This window comes from Mobula hypostoma, chromosome 9, assembly GCF_963921235.1.
Source record: "Mobula hypostoma chromosome 9, sMobHyp1.1, whole genome shotgun sequence".
Classification (NCBI taxonomy): domain Eukaryota; kingdom Metazoa; phylum Chordata; class Chondrichthyes; order Myliobatiformes; family Myliobatidae; genus Mobula; species Mobula hypostoma.
The window spans coordinates 114,829,197-114,856,632 of NC_086105.1; the positions used below are offsets into that span (position 1 = coordinate 114,829,197).

Here is a 27,436-nt window from a genome sequence, read left to right on the forward strand (position 1 = left end):
ATTTGAAACAAAAGGGTGAAATCATGGAAATCTAAAACAGAGAAATTATTGAAACCACTCGGTGGGTCAAGCAATGTTCACATGAGCAAAACAGGTTAATAATTCAAGTTATGGAGTTTGTACGTTCTCCCCGAGACCGCACAAGTTTCCTGCGAGTGCTCCGGTTTCCTCCCACAGTCCAAAACCGTACCAGTTGGCAAGTTAATTGGTTATTGTAAATTGTCCTGTGATCAGGCTAGGGTTCAACTGGCCATTTCTGGGTAGCATGGCTTGAAGGGCTGAAGGGCCTATTCCACGCTGTACCTCAATAATATTTTTTTAAACTAATGAAATAAAGTTGTTAAGGTAACAATTAATTCAAAAAAATGGCAATCGGACTATGAAGAGAAAAAAATGTGTTAAGGATAGGGGCCAGAATAGCACTGAAGCAAAGACTGTTCTACATATTCAATGAAGTTAGAAGCATAGTTTAGTCCCATGCAAGTTCTTATAGCTACATCTCTGAATGGTTTGGGAACATGTTCAAATTCGGCTGAAGGAGAGAAAGGGTGGAGGGAGAAAGAGGAAATAGAAGCGCTCAGCCCATTCTGCCCATGGATGGAGTTGCACTGGGTTGGATATCCATGGTGAAGATAAGTTGATTGGAAACAGAAATTTGAAAACTATCAAAACAGTTGAGAGCAGTAGAGATGTCAAAAGATGTGAGTGAAGAGAAAGAATGGAGTCAAGGTAGTAAGATCAGTTCAGTGGGACAGAGTAGGCTGAAACAATAGGCCTACCAGCATCTTGGGAAGGAGGTTAATGTGCATTGTGCAAGGTTGGGGCACTAATGTAGATGGAGGTCATAATTATTTGACCTATTAGACAAATCAATCACTGTTATGTAAATTTGCCATTTAACCAGAACACAGTAAGTTTTCTGTGACATCAATAGTGCTCTCAAATTCATCTTACAGGAAGAACAGAACAGAATGCAGGCTTCAAATTAAATATAACGGCTTCAAGTGGAAGTTACTCTACAGTATGTCATATAAATATGCCCTTGGAGTATCTTGGTTTGAATTCAGAAAGCCATTTGAAATACATGGGCTAGTAACAATTTTGCTTGAGTTAAACAGAAAATCAGTACAGTGGTATGATTAAAGGACAAGAACTGGAGAGATTTTAAACCTCAGTTTTTTCTTAAGAGTAGTGTTGGAACACTGCAAATCTTGAAGAGCATTAAATTTTGGAAAGCATTAAACCTTGAAGAAATGCTTTAGTGGTGAAAAGGCAGCTGTATCTCTGGGGCTGCACGGGCTGGCTGTGAAAAGGAGAGAGTGTCTGTAGCGATGAAAGAGTGAATTGGGGATGTAATATTTCCTTTGGGATGTTGAAAGTGGAGAAGATGGCAATAATTCTCAGGTGTACACAGTGTCTTGGGAAAGTATTTAGCCCCACAACTATTTTCACATTTTACCGTCTCATTTTCTAAATTTAAATATATTGAAGGAGGATTTTTGAGCTAATCTACAAAACATTGTGCATCATGTCAAATCAAAATAAAAATTACAAAACCTGTCATCAATTTACTAAAAATTAAAAACTAACATTGTGAGGCTGAGAAGGTACTCAATCCCTTTGTAATTACTATGCTCACTTTCCTCAGTAGTTACTTGTTACATACACCTGTTAGGGTGCATTCTCCAGTTACCTTATAAGGTAACTGTAGCCTTCAGCCAGGAGCAGATGTCATCAGGTGGTTCCTAACCTTCATCGAGTGTTGTTTCGACCCTCAACCACGACACTCTCCAGTTGGTGGGCCGGCAGCGGTGGCCAAATCACTGCCCATCTGCTCCTGGCTTCCAGCGCCCCCCCCCCCCCCCCGCTCGCCTACTCCAAATCCAACAAGAAGCTCGTTCTGCCTCTTACCCCATCCTACATGCTGCTTGTTTTTTTGCTCCTTTTGTCCAGGCCGACATCTGACAACAACCGCCATGCTGATTTGGCTGGGAAACCTCTGCAGCTGATTTCTACAGGGAACAACCATGCCTACCATCCCTTGTCTTTACACTCCTGCAGTAACGGCTGGTACTTCAAGGCCTTTTGCTCGTGGGCTTCTTCCCATCCCTCCTCCCACGGCACAGTCAACTCGACCAGAATTATTTTCTTGTCTTCGGCTGACCACAGTACAATGTCCAGGCGCAGGGTTGTGTGCACCACATCCAGGAACTGCAACCTCCTTCCCAGGTCGACCCTCACCTCCCAGGACCTGGCCATTAGCAGCAGATTGGGCTTTGCTTGTTTGGTTATGAAAGGCCTAGCTCCCTCTTTGCTGAAGGTGATGGCCTTCCTCAAATCTGTGCCAGCTGTCCTCTTCTTGCATCTCTCTCGCTCTAGTGTGTCAGCAAGAGCCAGAAGCACCTTATCATGGCACCACCTATACCGTCCCTGAGTTAGAGCTGTTTTACACCCAGACAGTATATGAGCCAGTGTCCCCTTTTGACCATAGAGCTTACAGTTCAGGTCCTCTCTCATCGCCCATGTGTACAGATGTAATGGTGAAGGAAGGGTGTCATACACGGATCGCAAGAGGAAGGAAATACGGAAGGGCTCCAGTCTCCATAACTCTGCCCATGAGATCTTGCGCTTAGGCAGATCCCATCTTGTCCAGGCACCCTGGGACCCTTGTTCCACTGCCTTTGACATCCGCTTCTCTTCCTCACGGATCCGTACTTCTGCCTGTACTATGTCTCACCCGTTCCTCATGCTTGCGTTTCCCCACTTCTGGAAGTGAACTGAGCCGAGGCCTTGCCGCCCGATGCAGGGGTTGCCGATGATATTTTGCAGCTTCAGAGAACACACTGCCTCCTCCACAGCTGCGTTGGCTGCCCACTTGCGCCCAGATCTGGTTGTAACACCTGCTTGCTTTACCAAGACGTCATTAGAATCTCTCAAGCTTAATAAAGCTCTGCATTTTGCCACCTTGAATTCCTCCACAACAGATGACAGGGGAAGCTGCAGTTGCCCAGATCGAATATAAAGGCCCACTGAAGAGAAGCTTGGGGGAACTCCCAACCATCTCCGCAGGTGCTGGTTGGTTTTCCTCTCAATGCCCTCTACGGCAGACATGGAGAACTCATAAAGTGTGAAGAGCCAGAGAAACCTGGGCAGAATGCCATGTTGGTACAGCCAGGTCTTGAATTTACCCGGAAGTCCAGATTTGTCAATCTTCTTCAGCCACTCCTCTGTCTGCTTCACAGCATTGGTGACATTGGCCCCATCTGTCAGTGACACATTAAACCACTTCCCCAAGCATTTTATCCGGTTATCTTCGATGGAAGGGATGACCTCACCCTGAGCCTGGAGGCTGAACTTGCTAGTAACTTTGCCCTTTCTGATCACCATGCACCTGGACTTCTTAGCCTTGAAGGACATCCTCACCCAAGTGGCTACATTACCCAGGGTTTCCAATACCCATCTTGCTTGGACATGTGACACAGTTGTTATAGTGATGTTGTCCATGAATCCTCGTAGAACTGGCTGAACAATGCCTGACTCCAGCATCGGGCTGCGGGTTACATGTTCTGCTGCTGATAATAGGAGGTTCATTCCCATAATAAATAGGATGGGGGAGATGGTGCACCCTGTTGGAATCCCCTTCTGGAGGTCCCGCCAACTAGTTGTGAAATGGGCTGATGTACATCTGAGTTTGAATCCTCGTAGGTAGCTGGTGATCATGTCTCGAATAGCCACTGGGATGTAGTTGTGGTCGAGTCCTTCTAGGATGAGGTCACGTGGAATAGACCCGTAGGCGTTTGCGAGGTCTAACCAAGACAACTGTTAGGTCGCCTTTTTTCTGCTTGGCCTCACGGATCAAATGGCTAATCATTGAGGTGTGTTCCAGACACCCCAAAAAGCCTGGAATACCGCCTTTCTGGATGGATGTGCTGATATAGTGGTTCTGCGTCATGTAAGAGGTCAGCCTTCTTGCAAGCACAGAAAAGAAAATCTTACATTCCACATCCAGGAGAGAAATTGTCCTAAACTAGGCAATTGTGGAAGATACCTCTTCCTTTGGAATAAAGCATCCCTCTGCCAATTTCCAACTTGATGGATAAGTACCTTTGGCCCAGATCTTTCTCATGACCTTCCACAGCCTCCAAAGAAGTTTTGGGCTTTTCTTATACACCTTATAAGGTATGCCGCTTGGGCCTGGGGAGCTGATGCTTTAGCTTTCCGGATGATGTCCTGGATTTCCTGCCATGTAGGCTCCTTCACATTCAGCTCAATTGATAGTTTTTCTGGTCTATGCACAGCCCGATTGGTTCCTAGTCCCTGACCCATCCGTGGGTCGCTGTGTGCCTCCCGCAGGAACTTCTCTACCTCTGGCTTCGAGCTGGATAGTACACCAGATTTTTGTTGGCCGAGAAGAGTCCTGGTGAAGCTGAATGGATCTCTCACAAACTGTGCTCGCCTTTTCTCTTTCTTCCTTCTTTGCTGTCGCAGATGTTCCGCCCTCCAGAGTTTGCACAGCTTTTCCCGCAGCATGCTGGTTAAGTTCTTGATACTTTCTTTTTCGGCCGGTGAGTTGGTTTTAAACCCCTTGTTGAGCGCCTTTAATTCGCCTCTCAAGCGCCAAATCTCTGTTTCCCTCCTATTTGGTTACCGCGGTAACTCGGGCTGGCTTTTCCGCTCCATTGGGCCAAATCATTCCTTAGCTAGATTGTACACTATGGCTGTGAGTGAGTCGATCTTTCTGTGTACTGGATCTGCTAAGGCAACTTCCAGGATGTCATCTAGATCATCATCGAACTGCATCCAGGCGACATTGTCTGACGATCTAGGCCATTTGATCCTATCTTTCCTTGACGAATGGATTGGAGTAGCGGAAGAGGAACCCACTTGGTCTGTTGTTCGGTGCTGAGGCGACTCAGGTGCGGAGAGATCTTCAGCTCTGTGGGGTGCTTCCTGGCTGGAATTCTCCTTTGTCTCACCGGACTCTAAGTCTGTGCGCTGCACGTGGGTCACCATTGATCCACATCTAGACTTGCTCTGTTGTATCTTGAGCCCTCTGATGTTTTTGCAGACTTTCCCGCAATGACATCTTACCGTGAATTCCTCTCCGGTCAGTGTTGTTTGCTTTAGCTTCCTCGTAGTCGTGTTTCCTGTCCTGGCCGTTGCCGGTATAACCATCCTGTTGAGTCTCTCATCCTCCTCCCCTCTAGGGAGACTCTGGGGGTATTGCAATATATTACCTTAACAACTCACCCAATGTGTTGATGTAGAAAATTGGAGGATCATGTATTTTCAATTACTTTATAAGAAAGCAGTAACTACCCCTTCTCTCTGTAAGGTCCAGCAGTATGGTAGATTTTGAAAAAACCAAACCAAAATGAGAATACAAGAACATTCGAGCTAAGTAAGGGAAAGTATAATAGAGAAGTACAAATCTGGGGAAGGCTACAAAATTATTTCAAAGGCACTGAACATACCCTGGACCTCAGTGCAGTCCACTGTGAAAAAGAGGAAAAATATAAAACCACAGCTACACTGCCTAGGTCAGGCCTCCCCTCTAAACTTAACTTCTAGAGCAGAATGGCACCGGTAAGAGAGGCTTCTGTGACATCAACAGTTACTGCGACTGAGCTGCGGAAGTCAGTGGCTGCAACTGGAGACGGAGTTACTGGGTCCACAATCTCTAAGGCTTTGCCCGTAAAGACTTTTGCAAAACGTCACTTAGAAGATACTGTAAAAACGTAGAAGAAGGTCTCGTGGTCAGATGAGGATAAAATGGAACATTTTGGCCTCAACATAAAGTGGCATAAATCTAATACTGCGAATCAGCCAGCTAACACCACCCCTATTGTAAAGTATAGTGGAGGTAGCATCATGCTTTGGAGATGTTTTTCAGCAGCAGGGACTGGAAATCTGGTCAGGATTGATGGGGCGATACACACTCCTAAATACAGAGAGCTCCTGGATAACCATCTGCAAGCCTCTGCCACGAAGTATAAACTGGGCAGGCAGTTTGTATTTCAGCAAAACAACAACCCAAAGCACACTACCAGAGCAACCGTACAATGGCTTCAAATGAAAAAAATTGAAGTTCTCGAGTGGCCCAGTCATAGTCCTGACCTTAACTCAATCCAACATCTCTGGCAAGACCTCAAGATTAACGTCCACCACCGCTCCCCAACTAACCCTGGTACAGCTTGACCAATTTTGCACGGAGGAATCAACAAGAGACTTGTCGAAAAAGACTACTGACTGGAATAGCTATGAAAGATAGTTTAATTCAGAGGCGGCTGATCAAAGGCGGCTAAACACTTTGAACTGGTGACATTTCAGGTTTTGAATTTTTAGTTTTTCATGCTTCACAATTTTCTCTGATTTTTGGGCTCCACTGTGAAAAAGCAGCAGGTGATTCACAAATGAAAATTCTCAGCTTAATTGAGCAAAATCCCTGATTGCAATACTCATTTACGTGAACAATGGCTTTGGGGGGAGGGCTGAATAGTTTTCCAAGACTCTGTAGTGGCAAAAATTGAAAGGGATGATTTACTGAGTGTGGTGGCGCACAGCGTTAGGAAGGGACTTTTTTTTTAACCAACCACACAACTGACAAGATTCTCACACCTGCATTTCTTTTCCCATTCCCCAATCCTCCCTCAAAGAGCAAGGACATGATTCCTCTGGCTCTCACTTTCCAACCCCATGTGCCAACACATTCAATGGATCGTCCCTGGTAATTTAAACCACTATCAAGGAAATACACACCTGACAAATACTGCCTTCCTCTCCCCTTTCAACATTCAAAAGGGAATATTACATCCCCAATTCACTCCTTCATCTCCACTAACACTCACTCTCCTTCTCACAGCCTACCCATGCAGTCCCAGAGACACAACATCTGCTCTTTCACCATTTCCCTTCACACCATCCAAGGATCTAAACACTCCTAGGTGAAGACTGGCTTACCTGGCTTGGAGTTTTTTTTTCTAATGTAGTGTAATGGATTGATGTCCATGAAGTAGATTCTACTTTTGAGAAACAAAATACAGATTGGGCGGCTGCTTTGTGGAATACCGTTCAGTCCAGAAGGATAAAACCGAACTTCCAGCCACCTGTCACTTTAATTCACCCTACCACTCCCATCTCCGTATCTCTGCCCTCTTGCATTATTGCAAAGAAGCCCAACATAAGCTTGTAGACATAACTTCGGGACTCAACAATAAATTCATCGCTTTCAGATAGCCAACCTTTTCAATTTGTAATAAAGCAAACAAATTCAGTTCAAAAGGTCATCAATATGTAAAGTTAATTCCATTTTATTCTCTCTAGTGATGTTATTTCCAGCATTCTGGTTTATAGAGGGAAATCACATTCCCTTTGTCTTCTCTACTCCTCCCACTTCTCTGCAATTTTAAACATGCTTGTTTCCCAGTCTTGCACAGTTTGAAATAAAGGTTGTCAACCTGAAATATTAATCCTCTCTCCACAGATGCCACTTTCTTTTCCAATCTTTTTATTAATTTCGAAATACAGAAACAAAACATAGCAATAATACAAATAATAGGAGATATATTGTTACACTTAAGAAAAGTAATTGTAAAATCAAATAGTGTAAGTTAACAAAGCTCCCAATCATGTAGAACTGACAACGGATAATACAAATCAAAAAAAACTGGAAAAAAAATCATGAAAAAGAAAAAAAAACAAAACCCAAAAAAAAAACCCCATCCCCAAAGAAAAACAAAATTAATCAACTAAACTAAAAGACTTGGGCAAAACTAACAACTTAAAATGGAAAAGAAGAAAACCTTAGTGTCGACGATTCCATTCCCCTCCAACAACAGTACAGAGAGATAAAACAAGTTTGGAAATGATCAAATTACATCAAATGAAAATGCTGAATGAATGGCCTCCAAGTTTTTTCAAACTTAATGGAAGGGTCATAAACTGCACTTCTAATTTTCTCCAAATTCAAACACAGCATAGTTTGTGAAAACCAATGAAATACCTTAGGAGGGTTAATCTCTTTCCAATTCAACAAAATGGACCTTCTAGCCATTAAAGTAAGAAATGCAATCATCCTTCGTGATGAAGAGGTTAAATTATTTAAGTCTTTCATTGGTAGTCCAAAGATAGCAGTAATTGGATGAGGTTGTAAGTCTATATTTAGGACCGTTGAAATAATATCGAAAATATCTTTCCAGCCACAGATGCCACTTGACTTGCTGAGTACTTCTAGCACTTCTTGTTTTACTATCGGAGTTGAAAGATCAGGCGTTCAAATCCGCTGGAGCCAAGGTTCAATCATGGCATCATTTGTTTTTTGTCCATATAGAACTAAACTTCGAGATTTTAGCAAAACAGAAAGTTCAAACCTATTGACTGGAGAGCTGGAAAGATGGAAATATCTACTGACGTGTGAAAACTGAGAAACTTCGACTCTTGCAGAATTGGAGAAAGTAAGTGCTATGAGTCGTCGTCTAATATCGTGACTATATTGCAAAATGCATTTCATTATTCATCAAGAAACTTACATTCTTCAAAATTTGTGAAAGGCAGTAGGTTAATCAAAGTTTCTCATATTTAATCAAAATAGCAGGAGGTATACTGCCATTTCAACAATGGCTAATGCATCAGCCATAGTAAACCTCACAGAGGTCGACATAGAGTCAGAATCAGGTTAAATATCACTGGCATATGTCGTGAGACTTTGCAGCAGCAGTACAATGAAATACATGATAAATAAATATAGAGTGAAAAAATAGAGTACATAAATGTATAGTCAAATTTAGACAAGTAGTGCAAAAAAACAGAAATTTTAAAAAAAGTAGTGAGCTCATGCTCATGGATTCAATGTCCACTCAGAAATCAAAAGGCAGAGGGGAAGAAGCTGTTCCTGTTTCGCTGAGTGTGTGCCTTCAGGCTCTCGTACCTCCTTCGTGGTGGTAACAATGAGAAGAAGGCGCATCCTGGGTGGTGAGGGTTCTTGATGATGGAAATCACTTTTCTGAGGCACCACTCCTTAAAAATGTCTTAGATACTATGAAGGCTAGTATCCAAGGACGGATCTGACTAATTTTACAATTCTCTGCAGCTTGCTACGATATCGTACAGTAGAGCGCTCCCCACCCCCACCCCATACCAGATGGTGATGCAGCTAGTCAGAATGCTCAGCAGGGTACATATGGAGAAGTTTTTGAATGTTTTAGGAGATAAACTAAATCTCTTCAAACTTCTGATCAATATTGCCACTGTCTTGCCTTCTTTGTAGCTGCATCAATATATTGGGACCAGGTTAGATCCTCAGAGATATTGACACCCAGGAGCTTGAAATTGCTCACTCTCTCCACTTCTGATCCCTCTATAAGGATAGGTTTGTGTTCTCACGTCGTACCCTTCCTGAAATCCACAATCATCTCTGGGTCTTACTGACACTAAGTGCAAGATTGTTATTGTGACACCACTCAACTATTTGGTACGTCTTGCTCCTGTTTGCCCTCTTGTCAGCATATGAGATTCTGCCAACAAAGGCTGTATCATCAGCAGATTTATAGATGGTATTTGAGCTAAGCCTAGCCACACAGTCATGGGTATAGAGACTTCAATGGCTTTAGCCGTTGCCACTGTGTGATGTACTCGAGTTTAAAATTTAGTATGTTTGACATCAATTAAATACAATGTACAGTAATGCATAAAATGTTCACTTTGTGCAAGGACCAAGGATCTATTTCTAACACACTGGATTACAGATTAATTTGCACTCGTTCAAATTCAAATGATGTTCTTCAAATCATTAAGAATTTGCACAGCAAAGTAGCTATCCGTTTACTCATCAGATCTGTGATAATTAGCACCAGATCTCCTGAGAGTTCCCCTTTGATCCCTATTCCTTTGCACACATTATTAAAAAAATATAAAATATTCATGTTACAATATGTTCCCAGACATAATTTTCCATTTTAGCATCTGCTAATTTTATTGAATATTGAATATTGAAACTTCCTTTATTCCCCTTGCAGCAATTTTCTGCAGTCTGACTGCAATTAGCAGCAGTCAAAACTAGAGCTTTATTCCAGAGATTCAATATTAAGTTCTCTCTGAAACCCACTCAAAATAGCCAGAATTAAACTTTGCACATTGATCACCACAAATTATTTTTGGTTGTTATAACCAGGCATTTTGGAAGGTAATACTTAATCATAATAATGTAGGGACTCATAAAATATTACCACTAATCTCTGATTCAAGAATACCAAATTCACAACTTTTGGGTCGAGTTAAGAAATGTAAAATCATTGAGTCAACAGGGTGAATAATATAAAAACATTCAGAGCTACATATGCTCACACTTTAATTCATTAAAATACAACAAAGCTCCATCAACCAAATTAGGAAGAGAACATTTCCTATCTCTCCCTTGAAATACGTTGATATCGGGCTGGCTGGTGGCGCAATGACATCAGCGCCAGACTCTGGAACGGAGGTTCCCAGGTTCGAACCCAGTTGGGTCCACTCCCGAGTACACTTTCCATCCATGCCGGGTTCAGTGTCGAGATCGCAACTCGAACCTCGTAAAATAAAGGGAAAAATACTGCAAAGTGTCTGTGTGGGGAGCGGCGCACCACACAGTCTCTCTCTCTTGCTCCGCGCCTTGTAAAAGCATGAAGAAAACATCATCCCGCTGCCATCGCGCACACACACACAGACGCACACACATGCCAAAAAAAAATTTTTTTAAAGAAATTCATTGATATCATTGTTTGGCATTATTTGCTCTATATCTTACTATGGTAAGTTTCTTGTTAATTATTCAGTTCTCTCAAAGATAAGAAGGAAATAAATCATGAATGAAGTGCAAAGCCTTTCATGTACAAACAGGGTGACATACAGCAGTTTGGTGAATACTATTGGGGCTTCAATACACTTTAATACATTGAGCCCGAGATGAAAAGGGGAGGAACAAAATCGAATCTATCGCATCGTCAGAAGCTACTCAGTTGTGGTGCCCATTGGTCTAGTAGTTGAAATACTGACCAGGCTTTGTGTCTAGCAAGATATCAGAGTGGTTGATTTCTTTAAAGTATCAATTATTGTATCACATAAACAAATAGTTGTTTATAATTTATCCCAGCATGCTTTCGATTTAGTATTTAATGGATTAAAGTTGTGATTTTTTGCAAAGCTATCCACACAAACTGAACAGCTCGACCAAAATAGAAGTAAAATTTATGATCGCACTAATACAGACTGCAAACCCATTTAAGCATTATACTTTACTTCAAAGAGCCACGTGATTCAGAAAGTAGATATATTTAATGCAAATACATATGCCAACCCTAATGAATGACAGTCATGCATGACGTGTGCATGGTGGTTTTAATGAGGGCAATTAATTCGAACAAATTGACTAAATTTCTCAAAACAACCAGATTGTGGTTAAATATTCATTCAGTTTGCTGGTGTTGGAAGCCAAATTCGCAACCTGTTAACAGATAGATTCATGCCCGGGATTGCTCATACGCTGTGCACCTGATGTCAACCAACGTCTAGCAATTTGTCTTGCCGAGACGAGAAGGAAACATAATAAAGTGAAATATTAGCCCAGGATATTCATCCACTGGACATCAAGTAAATAAATTACATTAGCACAGCATTATAGGTTTAATACCAGAAGTGCTCACTTTTTGCAGGGGTTCAAGTTGCAAGCTCATACAGCAGAAATTCACAGCAAATCTTCAAAGGGGAATAGAGTGAGCTTCTCGCAGCCACTGATATTGACTGAAATTGAGTGAAGTGAATCTGAGAACTGTTAGGACTCATTATAATGTCTTTGAGGTCAAAAAGGAAGTATCACCAATTATCTTTATTTTCCCTGCAATGGTCCAAGGTTTGCAATTAATGCTTTTTACCTCTCTCAGGGGGGGATTACATGACTGCTGGTCGATGGGGAGCATTACGGGGTCATGATATTTGATTGCAACATGACTATATGGGGCAGGCTTAATGTATTAACTATCCCTACACTATCCATCATTTCCATTTGTTCATCTAATTTGTTCATAATTCAAATCATTTTAATGAGCAGTTTTGGGGCTTAAATACACATCAACACATTGAGCCCAAGATGAAAGGGAGAGTTAAATAATTAATCTAATTGCATCTTTACAAACTAATCAAGTGTGTTCCCATTAATAAAACTGTCAGAGCAGCAGATACTTCAGGTCAATTCCTTGGGGAAAAAACAAGTTTTGGAGACAGATAACAAAGTGCAACAAACTAAAACTGAGACACCCAGCCAAAAAACCATGGAGGGAAATAAAAATTATTAAATGCAATATTAAGTCCCAAAAGCTGTGAAGTCTCCACATAAAAGACGAGGTGCTGTTTCTCAAACATGTGTTTTATATTGTTGGATCAATGCAAGATAGGGAGGGTAGACTGTGGCGTGGAGTCAGAATTAAAGTAACGTGACAGAAAGCTCAACGTTTCCCTCAGGGACTGAATAACAAGTGCTGTGTAAAGCAGTTTCCCAAACGTGTGCCTGCTTTCTCCACATTGTGAGCATGCGATACAACACATGAACTGGAAGACGATCGAGTGAACAACTGCATGAGCACACAGGTATAGATTTGATGGGTTATTGAGTTCCTTGTGATGGAAGGAGAATCAACAATGGCAGGAGTTGCATTTTCCAAGGTTGCACGGCCAAGTGCAATGAGAAGGGGAGTGGTTGAAAACGCCTCCTCTACTTCCTGCAATTGCCCCTCATTCATCTCTCCTTCCAGCCAGATATTAGTATTTCCCTTGTTCTTGCTTTCCACCAAAGCACCATATAAATCTTCCATAATGTCAATTACCTGCAAAAGGATCTCATCATCAGCCACTTCAGCTCAATTACCCACTCCCCCCACCTTCCCTTTCAGCATTCCAAAAGTATCCTGCCTCGTCCATTTTTCCATCTCCATCCACTACTGCATTCCGACAGTTTTAAAAGTAGTTTTACCACGATAACTTTGATCTGCACCTCATCACAGATATTGGACCTATTCTCTCCACTCCTCCTCTTCATCGCTGAAACCTGTTTGTTTCCTCCCTTTTCCTATTCTGATAAAGGATCATTGACCCGGAACACTGAATATTGCTTACTCCACTGATGGTCCTGAGCTGCTGAATGCTTCTACCATTCTTGTTTGGCATTTCTTTATTAAAACAAAGTTAAGAATCCCTGACTGAGAAGAAAGATTGCTAAGGTTCCCCCGCTATCAGAAATATTACTTCTATGTTAAACACTACGTTTAATAAATAATAAAGGGGTCAAATGTTGGGCTGTAAATTAAGATTAATTTAATGGAACCTCAAAATTATAGAAGAACATGAAGAAGCTTATCCAAGCACCCAATCATAAAACCCCAAACAAATCTTCTGTTCTTCAGGCCTCAATCTATGAAGACAACCCACCTCTGGCACACCATCTCCATCCCCTGGCAACCTGAACTGAAGTCCCAAATATATAAGGTCATAGGAAATAGGAATGGGGCAGATCATTTGTCCTCTCTGCTTTTCTGTAAGATCATAGATAACCTTTCATCGAAGCATCACTTCCCTGCACCAGTCCCTGAATTCCCTTCACATAAAAAGTATCTATCTCTGCCGTGAACATACTCAATAAGTAAGATCCATTGACCTTTGAGAGGGATACTACTGAAGAAACGTCATCCGCTGAGAGAAGCGATTTCTTCTCATCTTTGTACTGAATCCCTTATTCTAGACAAGGCAGCCTGGGAGAACAACACCCTATATATCCTCTTTTATGCGTAAGTGTTATGCATGTTTCAGTGACATTACCTCTCATTCTTCTAAATTTAAGAGGGCACAAGGCCAATGTACTTAATCCATTAACCTAGGAATTAGTTAGGTGAACTTTTCATACATCTCCTTTATATCCTTCCTTAGTTAAGAAAATGAGATGTGTCAAGTATTTCCTCGATGTAGTTCCATCAGGGCTCAATCCAAAGTAAGCAAGGCTTCACTTCTCTATTCCTAAGTGTTGACAAGGAGCTTCCAGTCCCTGTCTCTCTCTTCCCCAACTACTTGAACCCAATTTGGCCCTAAGCAAGATACCCACAGTGCCTATTCAATTGTTCACATGGCTTTGGGTTGCTTGGGGACATGGCAGTGACTAAACAGAAATGTTTCCCAGGAATTTGGTAAGAATAGTATCGAGTATGAAATTAGCAGCTGAAGAGAAATTTAAGGATTTTGATATATTTGCCTCTTAGAAAAGTTACATAGATATGATCACAATATTTAAAGAGCATGATTACCTGCTGCTGAATTAACTTGTCTTTATACATCAAATTCTTTTCTTTAATCACTGCTGACAGGAAATCTTTATAATGCAAATAAACTATAATCTCTTAGAAACTTAAACAAGTTTGTGTCTTAAGTCTTTTTATGGCATGTCATTGATATTTTTTAAATGAAATTGATTAGAAACTGCAATAAAATACACCACAAACTATTTTCAATCAACAAATTATAATGATCACAGATAAAAGTTTAAAATGTTAGCTGAGGCTGCAATAAATATTAGAACACAATTACTCAGAAATTCAATTGCATTACACTTTCGTTTCAAGGTTATGTAACTGAAAATCGTACCACATTTAACTCCACAAATTCAAACTGCTGCTCTTAGGTGAGATACCAAAAGAACCCCAACTAATTACACACAGGATAGTATCATTTCTTGTAAAATGCTATTTTTGGAGAACCTAGAACACAATACCTTACCTTGCTACCTCTATAGCCAGGTACTACCAGGAAAATTTGATCTTCCCAATGCATTGCCAGACTGAGAGGTCCATCAAATAAGTCAAATTCTTATTTTTCAACTTCTTCCCCCACCAGATCAACATCTCACATCATTCAGTAATCAGATGTCTGTCTCTATGATACTCTGAGTTGAAGGCTCATACCCTAATTTGCTCCACATTGGTGCCAATATTTCTCTTTGACCATAACCACAGTTCGAAGTAGATTATTATCAAAGAACACATATGTCACCATTTTCTTGCTGGCATACGCAATACATCCATTATAGATTAATAACCATAATAGAATGAATGAAAGACTGCACCAACTTCGGTGTTCAACCAGTATGCAAAACACAACAAACTGTGCAAACGCAAAAATAAAGAAGTAATAAATAAATACGCAATAAACATCAAGAATGTGAGGTAAAGAGTCCTTGAAAGTGAGACCATAAGTTATGGCAATATTTCAATGATGGGGCAAGTGAAGTTCTGAAGTTATCCCCCTCTGGTCAAGATTGTGATGGTTCAGGGATAAAAACTGTTCAGGAAGCTGGTAGTGTGAGTCTTGAGGCTCCTGTGCCTTCTTCCTGATGACAACAGCAAGAAGAAAGTATATGCTGGGTGGTGGGAGTCTCTGATTATGTATGCTGCTTTCCTGCATCAGCCTTTCATGTAGATGTGTTCAATGATGGGAAGGGCTTTACCCGTGATGGACTGGGCCATATCCATTTTTGTAGGATTTTCCATTCAAGGGCATTGGTGTTTCCATACCAGGCTGTGAAGCAGCCAGTCAATATACTCTCCATTACACATCTATAAAAGTTTAAGTTTTACAAGTTATTCTGTATCTTCACAAACTCCTAAGGAAGTAGAGGCGCTGCGATGTTGTCTTCATAATTGCATTTACGTGCTGGGCCCAGGACAGGTCCTCAGAGGAATTTGAAGTTGCTAATCCTCTCCATCTCTGGTCCTCCAATGAGGACTGGGTCATGGTCCTCCTGAAATCAATAATCAGTTCCTTGGTCTTGCTGATTTTGAATACGAGGATGGTACTGTGGCACCACTCAGCCACGTTTTCAAACTCCCTCCTATATGCTGGTTCGTCACCACCTTTGCTTGGGCCTATGACAGTGGTGTCAATAAGTATGGCATTAGAGCTGTGCTTAGCCACACAGTCATAAGTATAAAGAGAATAGAGCAGGGGACTAAGCACGCAGCCTTGTGGTGCACCTGTGCTGATGGAAATTGTGGAGGAGATGTTGTTGCTGTCTATTCACTGGTCTCCCCGTAACAACCACGGACTGATGCAGGGTCTGAACGGGATCAGAAGTCATTCTCGTGAGTATGCACGTTGCAGCCAATTAGTGTTTCATTGTAGTGGTATTTAACTCCCTTCCTCTTGTTTCAGTCTTGTTCAATCATGACCAAATGTACAGCAATGTCAAAACTCCCTGCTTATCTTTGTCCTTGTCCCAGGAAAGAAAACGTTACTCAGACTGACCCTGTAAAGGAGTGGTATTTCTTTAGTATTCATTCCCCCTAGTCAGCCTGTCCACATACTGTGACAGGAATCTGTCCTGGACACACTTAACAAACTCTGCCCCATCGAAACCCTTGGAATTAATCAGGTGCCAATCATTATTAGGGAAGTTAAAGTCACCCATGATAACAACCCTGTTATTTTTGCACCTTTCCGAAATCTGCCTCCCAATCTGCTCCTCTGTATCTCTGCTGCTACCAGGGGGCCTATAGAATACTCCCAATAGAGTAACTGCTCCCTTCCTGTTCCTGACTTCCACCCATACTGACTCAAAAGAGGATCCTGCTACATTACCCACCCTTTCTGTAGCTGTAATAGTATTCCTGACCAGTAATGCCACCTCTCCTCCCCATTTTCCGCCCTCTCTATCCCTTCTAAAGCACTGAAATCCAGGAATATTGAGAATCCATTCCTGCCCTGGTGCCAGCCAAGTCTCTGTAATGGCCACTACATCATAATTCCATGTATGTATCCAAGCTCTCAGTTCATCACCTTTCGAAGACAGCTAAGTACTGGATCACTCAAATGATCTCCAAACTGTAAATCGCAGGCTCTAACTCTAACAGTCCCAGAAACACATATAAGGAGAAAAACAGACTTAAAAGTAGTAAAATGCATATTTTCGTGAGCTATCTGGAAGATGTCAACCGAGGGAGCGTTGTACTCTGGCGCCACCTTGTCCAGAGATTTAGGGTTTAATTAAGTGTGGGCACGTGGCCAAGTGGTTAAGGCATTTGACTAGCGACCTGAAGGTCGTGAGTTCAAGCCCCAGCCGCGGCAGCATGTTGTGTCCTTGATCAAGGCACTTAACCATACAGTGCTCTGCGACGACACTGGTGCCACGCTATATCGGCCCTTGCCCTTCCCTTGGACAACATCGGTGGCATGGAGGGGAGACTTGCAGCATTGGCGACTGCCGGTCTTCCATACAACCTTGCCCAGGCTTGCGCCCTGGAGAGTGAAGACTTTCCAGGCAGAGATCCATGGTCAAGCAAGACTAACGGATGCCTTTTTTAACATTATAAAAGGAACCATCTCTTAATCATTTCCGTTAAATAAAAACGTTTGGAATTTTGAAGTCAAAGATTGGTAAAACCTGTCACTAATGCTTGATAATAAACCCAGACCACATCATCTGTTCCATCTCCACCAGCTACTATTTTATCCAACCCTACCTCAACTTCCATGCTCATCATTGAAACTCCACCCACCACTTATTTTCCCATTACAACCATCAGACACTCAAAGTACCATATATTTACCCAACCATTGCAATCCCTTCCCAATTGCATTTCATAATCCTCTCTGCCCAATATGCATCACCTACCAAACAAATTCTCTTTTCCTATCCCTGACCCCACCCCTACTCCTCCAAACTCCAATGATAACTAGAATTACCCCTTATGGGTTGGGTTAACACCTGATTCTGCTTTGACCCACAACCTCTCCAATGCCTGTTTCTACTTGAATGCTTTCTGAAGAAGGCTTTCCACACTCCAAAGCCTTCCTGTCCTCAAGCTACCAATCACAAACAGAAATAATGCAATTAATTTTTCTAGGACATTTGGGAACTCTGTTCTTCAGAGTTTCCTAAATCACAACAGCATTCCCACACCGAACTTGCCTTCAGGCTAAAATAGAGGCCATTAAGTATGCAGTCTTCAGTCAGCAATTAAAAAGAAAGACAGTATATTCATTGCTTGTAAGCTTATTATTCTCAAACTTTGATGTTAACAACATAAACACGCAGATGAATGCACTTAATGTACAGTGTACCCTTAAACCACTGTGCCAAAAGCAATCACTTCAGATTTCAGCCTTTTTACCAGCCTTCACCCAGTGGGTTTTCCAAAGTCCAGAAATGTGTAGGTAAATGTTGAAACTAATACAGGCATCTTCAAAATAATATGTCTTTGACCCAATAGTTTTCTATAACAGCATCAGGTTTTAAATCTGCCCCCTTTAAAATCTAGGTTAGGTTCAATGACTATTTCATACTTGAACCTCTGTCATTACTTCCATAGGTTCATTTATTTTTGGAACCAAGCTTAAGCCAATGTTAGAAATAATTCAGAAAGTGCGTACCTCGGGTGGTTATTTGTTGGGTTGCATTGCTGTAGTCCCCGCATTGGATTCTGTAGACCACATTAGTCTTGTCTGCATCAGATTTCCTGCAAATATCAGGTTAGCCAAACTGGAAGAAAACTATCTACAAGGATCCATGAACATCAACCGCCTGTAAAGTGGCATGGCCGACTCTCCCTTGTCTCTACCCACGAAGACTGAGAAGGGCGCAAATTCGTCTGGGCATCATGGTGCAAGCAAACGCACGGCATCCAAGGAATCAAATTAAAATCAAATTCAAGTTTACTTACCATTCAACGATACATGAATACAACCGAATGAAACTGTTCCTCTGGAGCCTATACCAATACTGATCCGCGAAGAGTGCAGAGGTGCAGCAGTAGCCGGGATGCACCCAGCACATCTTTAAGAAAAAAGCTGAAATAAACAAGCTAATTAATTAGGTGCCGCCTGGCATGTAAATGGCGGCCCAGATCAGAGGTGACGTAATCGGCAATCGCCTCTGATCTGGGCTGACATTTACGTGCCGGGTGGCGCCTAATCAATTAGCTTGTTTATTTTGGCTTTTTTCTTAAAGATGTGCTGGGTGCGTCCCAGCTACCGCTGCACCCCTACATGCTTCGCGGATCGGTATCGGTCTGTGGCCTGGAGGTTGGGGACGACTGATACAACCAATCAGCAGAAGGATCTCCTCCCAACATCACAACTGAGTTTCCAAAATGCAACCAATCAACCAATGGTTAAGTACATAAAGGCCAAGCATTTGGAGGACACACCACAATCAACAGCGAACTGATGGTGTCTTGTCATATGGTGACAAAACCTTTGCAAGTAAACTGCCTAGATCAGAGAACAACTCAACCCAACTGTAGGCCAATGTCTCAACAGGCTTTGTGCAGACAACCGCAGAACACCTACTCTTACTAAGTAAAAGAACAAAATATTTATATATTTCCACACTTACTTGAAATGGTCAGGAAGATAAATGGACTCGTCTTATTTTCCCCATTCTTTTCATTGACTGCTTGTACATAGTATTTTCCCGTATCTGCCGCAGCCACCGAAAGCAGTACTAAATGATTGTCAAGTGTAATCGCACTGTTAAAGAAAAACACAAAAAAAAACATGAGCATGGTTAACCCAATCTTCCATGAAGTCTTTCAGAATTGTTAAATATAATTCCAACAGCTAAATAGCATAAATTATGCTGGGAATTATTGGATGTTGAAAATTCACTCAAACTCCCACAGACTGAAGAAAAATCTCTTGACTTTCAATGTTGTGCAGGAAAAATGCAGCCTTGTTACACTAACATAACACGCTTATAACCCAAACGTTTTCCAACTGCAGAAAATGTTTATCAAAACAGTAGGTGAAAACTGTTTGGAAGATGGCAAGAGAGCTACCTGAACACACGAAAGAGCCCAATGGTTCAGCTCCCACCCAAAAGACAAGACTTTCAACAATATCATATTCACCCAGTATCAAATCGGACTGGTGCTCTAGATTATGCTTTAATCAGTACATGTTTGTCTGGCAGCTAAATCAAGTAGACTTCCACAAAAAACTTTAACGGAAATCAAACACAGACGACAAATATGTCACCTCTGCTTAACTTAATTGTTTAATTATCCAGGTAAATGCTAAGAATTTGCACTTCATTCCTCAATTTAGGAAAAGACATGAATATTAAGAATACAAGACCAAAAGACAAGGAACAGAATTAGGCCGTTTGGCCCAACGAGTCTGCTCTGCCATTCCATCATGGGAGATTTAATATCCCCCTCAACCCCATTCTCCTGCCTTTTCCCCAGAACCTTGCTACCCGCATCCTACGTAACCTCTGTATGCAATGGGTATATTATATGCAGCCAGTTCTTTGAGTTTTAAGTATGAATTCCTATCAATGTAATATTATCCCGTTACCAAATCAGAACTTGAAACCTCAGAATTTATTCTAAGAACTTTAAATCATCAGTGGAATCAGCCTTGATGTAGCAAAGTAGAGGGATTGACAACAGCGCACATTGGCGGCAATGTCCTATACCAGGGGTCGGCAACCTTTTTGCCTCTGTGGGCCGGATCGCGTATTAATGAGTGGACGGTGAGCCAGATAAATGCCATAAAAAACTTGAAATATGGGAATTATCCATTTAAATACATCTAGTTATGTTTTGCCTCAAATTAATGAATAACACATGCTAGAAAATCATTTGTGCTTAACCAAGGATGCCAATTAGTAATCGAAGAACTCAGTTTAGTTTTTCTGCCCACCGTTGCTGGTGCCCCATCAGTTGTGATGCCAATTAGCTTCAACACATTAAGTTTCATTTCTGACATCATTTTCAACAAAGCTTCAAAAATGTCTGCTCTAGTAACTGTGTCCTTCATAGGAATTAATTGAATAAACTCTTCAAAAGTTTGAAAACTTGAGGTCACTCCTCGCAGAAACACTGCAAGTTGAGCAGTCTCTCAAGTCTGTACTCTTCATGAAGACAAACTCTTCATCTTTTCTGCAATACGTTTTGAGACTTCGTAGCTGGCACGGGTATTTCCATCATTTTCACTGCTTTTTCGGCATTCAGCGTCTACCTTCCTGCGTTTTGCATTCATTGCCATTGGAATTGTTTTCTTTGATTTTATTTCAAAACGCACGTTATTCAAAAAGTATTGTATCACATGTAAATATCTGGATATTTAGCATGGATTTCCTGTTAAAACATAGTGACGTTGTTTCTGTTTACAAATTTGAACGATCCCATCTGAAAACCTGTGCGTGCATGGAGAGTATCTAATACATATTAATAAGGTAGTCTGCTTTCCCGTCATTCGCATATACCAGTGTTTGGTTTGGAACAAAACGGAACCTGGGGCTAGTGTAACAAGATGCCATGCAGGTCCATCAGTGTGGTCGTGTGAAACACTCAGGCTGTGTTCACACTACGCCGGATAATTTTGAAAACAAAGCTTTTTCTCTTCGTTTTGACCCTCCGTCCACATTGAAACGGCATTTTCATCCCCCGAAAACAGAGCTTTTCTAAAACACTCTCCAAAGAGTGTAAATTTGAAAATGATTGTTGTGCGTTGTAGTGTGTACGGGGTAAACAGAGAGATTTAAAAACGCTGTCATGACAACACAACAACAATGCTTTTTCTGCTTCTGCTTGGTACTGCGCAAGCACTGCCAAACGGCTGTTATAACGCGCAGTCAGTGTGAACGGCGTGAGAGTTAAATTGTAAAGTGAGCTTTTTTGACTAGATCCCCTAAAATGATTTGATTGAGTCTATCTTTAAAAATATTAACGTCAGAAATACTCGGCAGATCTGGCGGCAGAAGATTCCACTCTCTTGTTGATCTTGGGTACAGGACGGCTTCATGCGTGTGTTGTTTACTTTATTGTCTACGTTAATAGTTTGTTTGGAGTTAAACATCTCCACGTTCTCCACCGCTCTGCTGACTTTGTAGTCGTTTGTAACTCACAGAAATAGCTCGACTTCATTGCCTGTCTAAACAAAGAAGTCCGGTCTGCTTTTTCCAGCGGAGGTTTTCATGGTATTCCTCGAAGACATTGTTGAAAACTTTCTTTCGCTGTTGTTTTTGGTACTCTAGTTTTTGACCAGGGGAAATAGTACAATGCCGCCGCGGAAACGTAAATATTATACCGTTTCCTCTTCGCTTGTTTTCTGTAGATGTGTCTGCACGTGCCCAGTAGGAGTAGATTTGCCCAAATATCCATTTTAATGTGAACAGAAATATTTTGAAAAACACCTAGTGTGGACGCCTGTCATTTTCACTCGAAACCAGCGTTTTCAAAATTATCTGGTCTAGAGTGGACGAAGCCTCAGAATAAGGAAAAATCGCTCGCGGGCCAGATAAGTATAGTATCTCAATATTTGCTCGCGGGCCGGTCAAAATAGGTTGCCTACCCCTGTCCTATACTCTTCCAGGGCTGTGATGGGCAAATGGTAAATCTCACTCTCAATTTCTGCTATACTCTGCTAAAATACCGAACGTTTATAAACTCTTCCTTTGAGACAACTTTTTTCTGCAATTTCCAGCAGAATAGATCATGTGTAAAAACATGACCAGAAGATCTCCTCTGGCATTGATGCAGTTGTAGTTCCACATATGCCTGTATCAGCACATGACAGTGAGCATACTCTGAAAAAACTGGATCATGCTCTCATATCAAGATCAAGGTAGAACTTATTATATAGCATTTCGTCCACGTCTCCAGAATTTCTTTACCAATTCCATGCTTCTACCCTGCGGAAGCAAGGCAAATGTCCAGATAGTAATCAGTGAAATTTGAAAAGCAGTATACCCTTTATGTTTTATAGTTTCAAATCTAGCAGAATAAGGGCCTGAAGGTTGGCACAACAATGTGGGCCAAAGGGCCTGTACTGTGCTGTACTATTCTATGTACTATGTATGTACACTTCACAACTTTCTGAACATCTCATGTCACAAACTTTAGCAGAGGAATTACTGATATGAGGTTTTTGGGGCACTCTGTCACTGTTCCATAGAAGCTTCCATCCTCTTCATCTTCAATTGCTTCCTTTTTATGTGGCAGATTTCAAAAACTTGCTTATTGTAATTCTTAGCAATTGAAAATAAGAATAGAGAATCAGAATGTATGTTTGTTGCTATTAAAAATAAAGCAAACCCTAATCCTTCTATCACATCTTCATGAAGTGCAAAGTACCCCTCCAGAATGAAGTAGCGAACCATGAGGATCAACGTAACAGTTAAAAATGTTTTCCCAACCAATGACTCATTCATTGGATCCCCGGATCTATGAATCTCACAACCCATTCACAATACTCCAACATTACTTACTGTTCAAAATGGGAAACATGGCCTCAAATGGGCCCATAAATAACATACTTAAATATTATTTATTGGATGGCATTGGATGTAGCAGAAAGGCTGAATGTGATTGACATCATCACTCTGGTATCTTTTGGTTCAAATTCCAATGATACAAAACAGCCCTTACATCATTGTCATTATTTCACTCTGTGAGAAGTCTGTTTTTGGTCACATACCATTGAAAGTCACTATTATTCTCTGGAATTTCTAAGGAACCTTAAAAGCACTGCAGAACTATTCACGAAGTACTTCGATATTATCACAAGGCACCTTGAATTTCAATGGAGGGACAAACTAGATAGATTGAAAGGCTTCTTTCATTCATAAACAACATGATCTACATCTTCTAGTATTTTAAATGCCTTGACTTAATACAATATTATTTTCATAAATATGTCTCTGATGGTCTTTCCTTAAAAGCTAATGCCCTAAAGTCATTCTTGACCTCTCTAGCACATTAATTCACACGCATTTGATAACATTTTAGTTTTACAACTCACTGTCATCTATATCATATGTATTTATAACAAAGCATTAAAACCACAGCAAGATTTAATGATCTGTCGGTTTGACTTAAAAATATTGACTGCAGCCAATCTATTGAAATTAAATTATTTTGGATGTCCAAGTGTAATGTGTGGTAAAGATAGATTGAGAACTGTCAAGAAAATCTTTGGCAATCAGATGTTTTATTTGAATCAGATATTCCATTTAATCTTTTTTTTACTATGGGTTTTTACAAATCTATATAAGAAAATCTATATAAGCCCTAGGATGAAAAATCTGAAGTGAAATATAGATTAAAACTAAAATAGGGAAACTTTCAAGTCACATGCTAGAACACATGGGAGATGTTCGCCTAGGTACAATTAGACCAGTGGTTCCCAACCTCTGGGCCGCGGACCGATACCAGGCCGCGAAGCATGCAGGAGTGCAGCGGTAGCCGGAGTGCACCCAGCACATCTTTAAGAAAAAAGCCGAAATAAACAAGCTAATTAATTTGGTGCCGCCCAGAAGCCAGTCTTCATTAGAGGAACTGAGGTGGGGAGAGTCAATAACTTCAAATTCTTCAGCATTAAGGATCGACGTTTCTCTCTCTGAAAAGTGTCAGAGGATCTGTCCTGGGACCAGCAAGTAACTGTCATTACAAAGAAAGCCCGGCAGCGCCTATACTTTATTAGAAGTTTGTGTAGATTCAACATGTCACCTCGATCCTGACAGCCCTGTCTTTTCAGCCCGTCTGGGCTGGCGTTTAAATTGACCAAACAATGGAACAGTTAAAGGCTCCAGCGCCCTGAAAAGAGGAGTGAACATCACATAGAGCAAGTGAAATCAGCAATCCCCTCTGATCTGGGCCGACATTTACGTGCTGGGCGGCACCTAATTAATTAGCTTGTTTATTTCGGCTTTTTTCTTGTACCACTGCATGCTTCGCGGCCCGGAGGTTGGGGACCACTAAATTAGACAACAGAGAATGATAGTTAAACCAGTTAACAAATGAGGCAAGAGAACACTAAACAAATTAGATCCTGACAACAACCGGAGACCACTATTTTTCCAAGTTTCTAAAATGCTGTTATTCTTCTCAAGGCATCAGTGTTGAAGCCATCATACAGCAGCTGTTCATAGATTAAATTGCAGGGGAAACTGCCTTTCCCTGAGTGAGGTAAAGACAATGTAAAGGGTGCTTTATGTCACTGCAAATTCAACCAAACCTTCCCAAGGTTATGATGCCATTCCCCATTCACGGCAGAACTGCAGGCAAAATGGCCGCTCCCTGTGTTACACTCCTTTTGTAGCACCGTACAGGAAATTAAGTCAAATTCTCCCAGGGGTGCCAATCAGTACACACTCCTGGAAAACGAGTGCAGGACTTGACTGGAACTGTAAACTAAGTCCCATAAATTGTTTTGATCCCACAGCCAGTGAGAGGATATATATGAAGCATAAACCTAGGTAAGCACATTCCAGGGCAAAATAAAGAAGGAAAATAAAAAGAAACAAGGATCATCTCCTGGTGAACCTGCTGCATTAAATAAATCGCAAGATATATTGCAGTATCTTCCTTTGAAACTCAGTGGACAACATCAGAAATTCCAGTAGAACAACAAAGGATTGGAAATTTTAAGGCTTGTGTATTTATTTTACTTCTATTACATTTAGAGATGCGCCACTGCCGGCCCAATGAGCCTCCACAGCCCAATTATACCATATGACTGATTAACCTGCTAAACCATCTGGCTTTGGAACGTGGGAGGAAACTGGAGCACACAGAGGAAACCCTCATGGTCACGGGTAGAAAGTACAAACTCCTTACAGACTAAGTTGGCAGCAGAATGGGACCCGGGACACTGGTGCTGTGTCAGCGTTATGCTAACCACTATTACATTACCAGCCCACATTGATTTGGAATTAATAAATTTAAGAAAAGGGAAAAACCAAATGGGAGAATGCCTACTCTGATCACTAGCTTTAAGCATACTGGTATTTGGAGACAGAGGGGTGAATTTTGATCTCCTGCATCATCAAATGCAGAAACGGTAAGTAAACTGGCAGTCACTACTCCTTGATCACGTTTAATTGTCAATAATGAATACCCATGAAGAGAGCCAAATGAAACGGTGTTACTCCTGACCAAGGTGTAAAACACAGTACCAACAGTCATACACAGTAAAACGCACATATAGCACATATCAGATTGCAAGCACATACAAGATATCAGTAAAAGATATAGTTACACAAAAAAATAGAGTCCAAGACCCAGAGTCCATGAATGTTGCAGCAGTCTGCAGTCGAACGAAAGACAACTTGTCTTCTGCCAGGCAAACACTGGGGGGCAGCACTGACTGCAGTTTGGATGTCGTGCCACACTGCCTCCAATGGAGCACACCGACTCTGACGCCTCTCAGCTGGGTGGCTGTAAACAGGTGACACCTCGGCTTGAGGTCAAGACCCTGCTACAACCGAGGCTACGCAGCTCCTCCTGCCGTCTGCCAATAAATCTGTGAATTGTACCTGCAACATTCCACACTAACAATGTCCAACGGGGTCTTGCAATCACAAGAAAAGCCAGTAAGATGATCACTCACTGTTAGACTGCACACACCATCTTCACACACCAACTCCTCAAATGCCTCTCTGATGCAGGTAGCAGCACTACCCACACAAATCCTGCTCTTTCAGTATCTCCACCAATGAGTGACTCGCTACTGGGGTAGACCTAGTCTTGTGATTGTAAAAAAAAAAAATTTTTTAAAACACGGTAACACATCTGGTCGATCCAGTAGAAGCCGATATGATTGAACACCCCACCATCTTTCTTAAGTTAGATGTGCTTGGGACTACAAATCAAAGATGAATTTCTCCCCAACCAGCTTGGTTTTTTTCATTACAAAAAAGGCTAAATCACAGGGTTGTATGGTAGTGCAGGTTACGACCCTGCTGCCTCCCAGTTTCAGCGACCTCAATTCAATCCTGTGCTATAGAAACATAGAAAACCTACAGCACAATACAAGTCCTTCGGCCCACAAAGCTGTGCCAAGCATGTCCCTACCTTAGAACTACATAGGCTTTACCCATAGCCCTCTATTTTTCTAAGCTCCATGTAGCCATCCAGGAGTCCCTTAAAAGACCCTATTGTTTCCGCCTCCAGCAACACTGCCGGCAGCCCATTCCATGCACTCACCACTCTCCGCATAAAAAACTTACCCCTGACATCTCCGCCGTGTCTACTTCCAAGCACCTTAAAACCATGCCCACTCGTGCTAGCAATTTCAGCCCTGGGGAAAAGCCTCTGACTATCCACATAATCAATGCCTTTCATCATCTTATACACCTCTATTAGGTCACCTCTCATCCTCCGTCGCTCCAAGGAGAAAAGGCCGAGTTCACTCAACCTATTCTCCTATCCAGGCAACATCCTCGCTATGTGAAGTTTGCACATTCTCTTTGTATCCACTTGAGATTCCTCCAGTTCCCTGCTAAACCCAAAGATATGCCGGTTGGCCACTGTAAGTTGCCCTTCATGTGTAAATGATGAAAGGACTCAGCCCAAAACATCAACTGTACCTCTTCCTATAGATGCTGCCTGGTCTGCTGAGTTCACCAGCAACTTTTAAGTGTGTT

The 27,436-nt window shown here is 41.6% G+C and overlaps 1 protein-coding gene across 2 annotated transcripts in view; it reads right to left on the reverse strand.

Moving 5' to 3' along the window:
* The window catches only part of sdk1a (sidekick cell adhesion molecule 1a), a 779,580-nt gene that overhangs the window by 384,415 nt on the left and 367,729 nt on the right, over positions 1–27,436 (reverse strand). For both annotated transcript variants that reach the window (XM_063058961.1, XM_063058960.1), the window contains exon 5: positions 19,400–19,533. In XM_063058961.1, the coding sequence (XP_062915031.1) occupies positions 19,400–19,533 (134 nt within the window). The remainder of the gene's footprint in view (positions 1–19,399; positions 19,534–27,436) is intronic.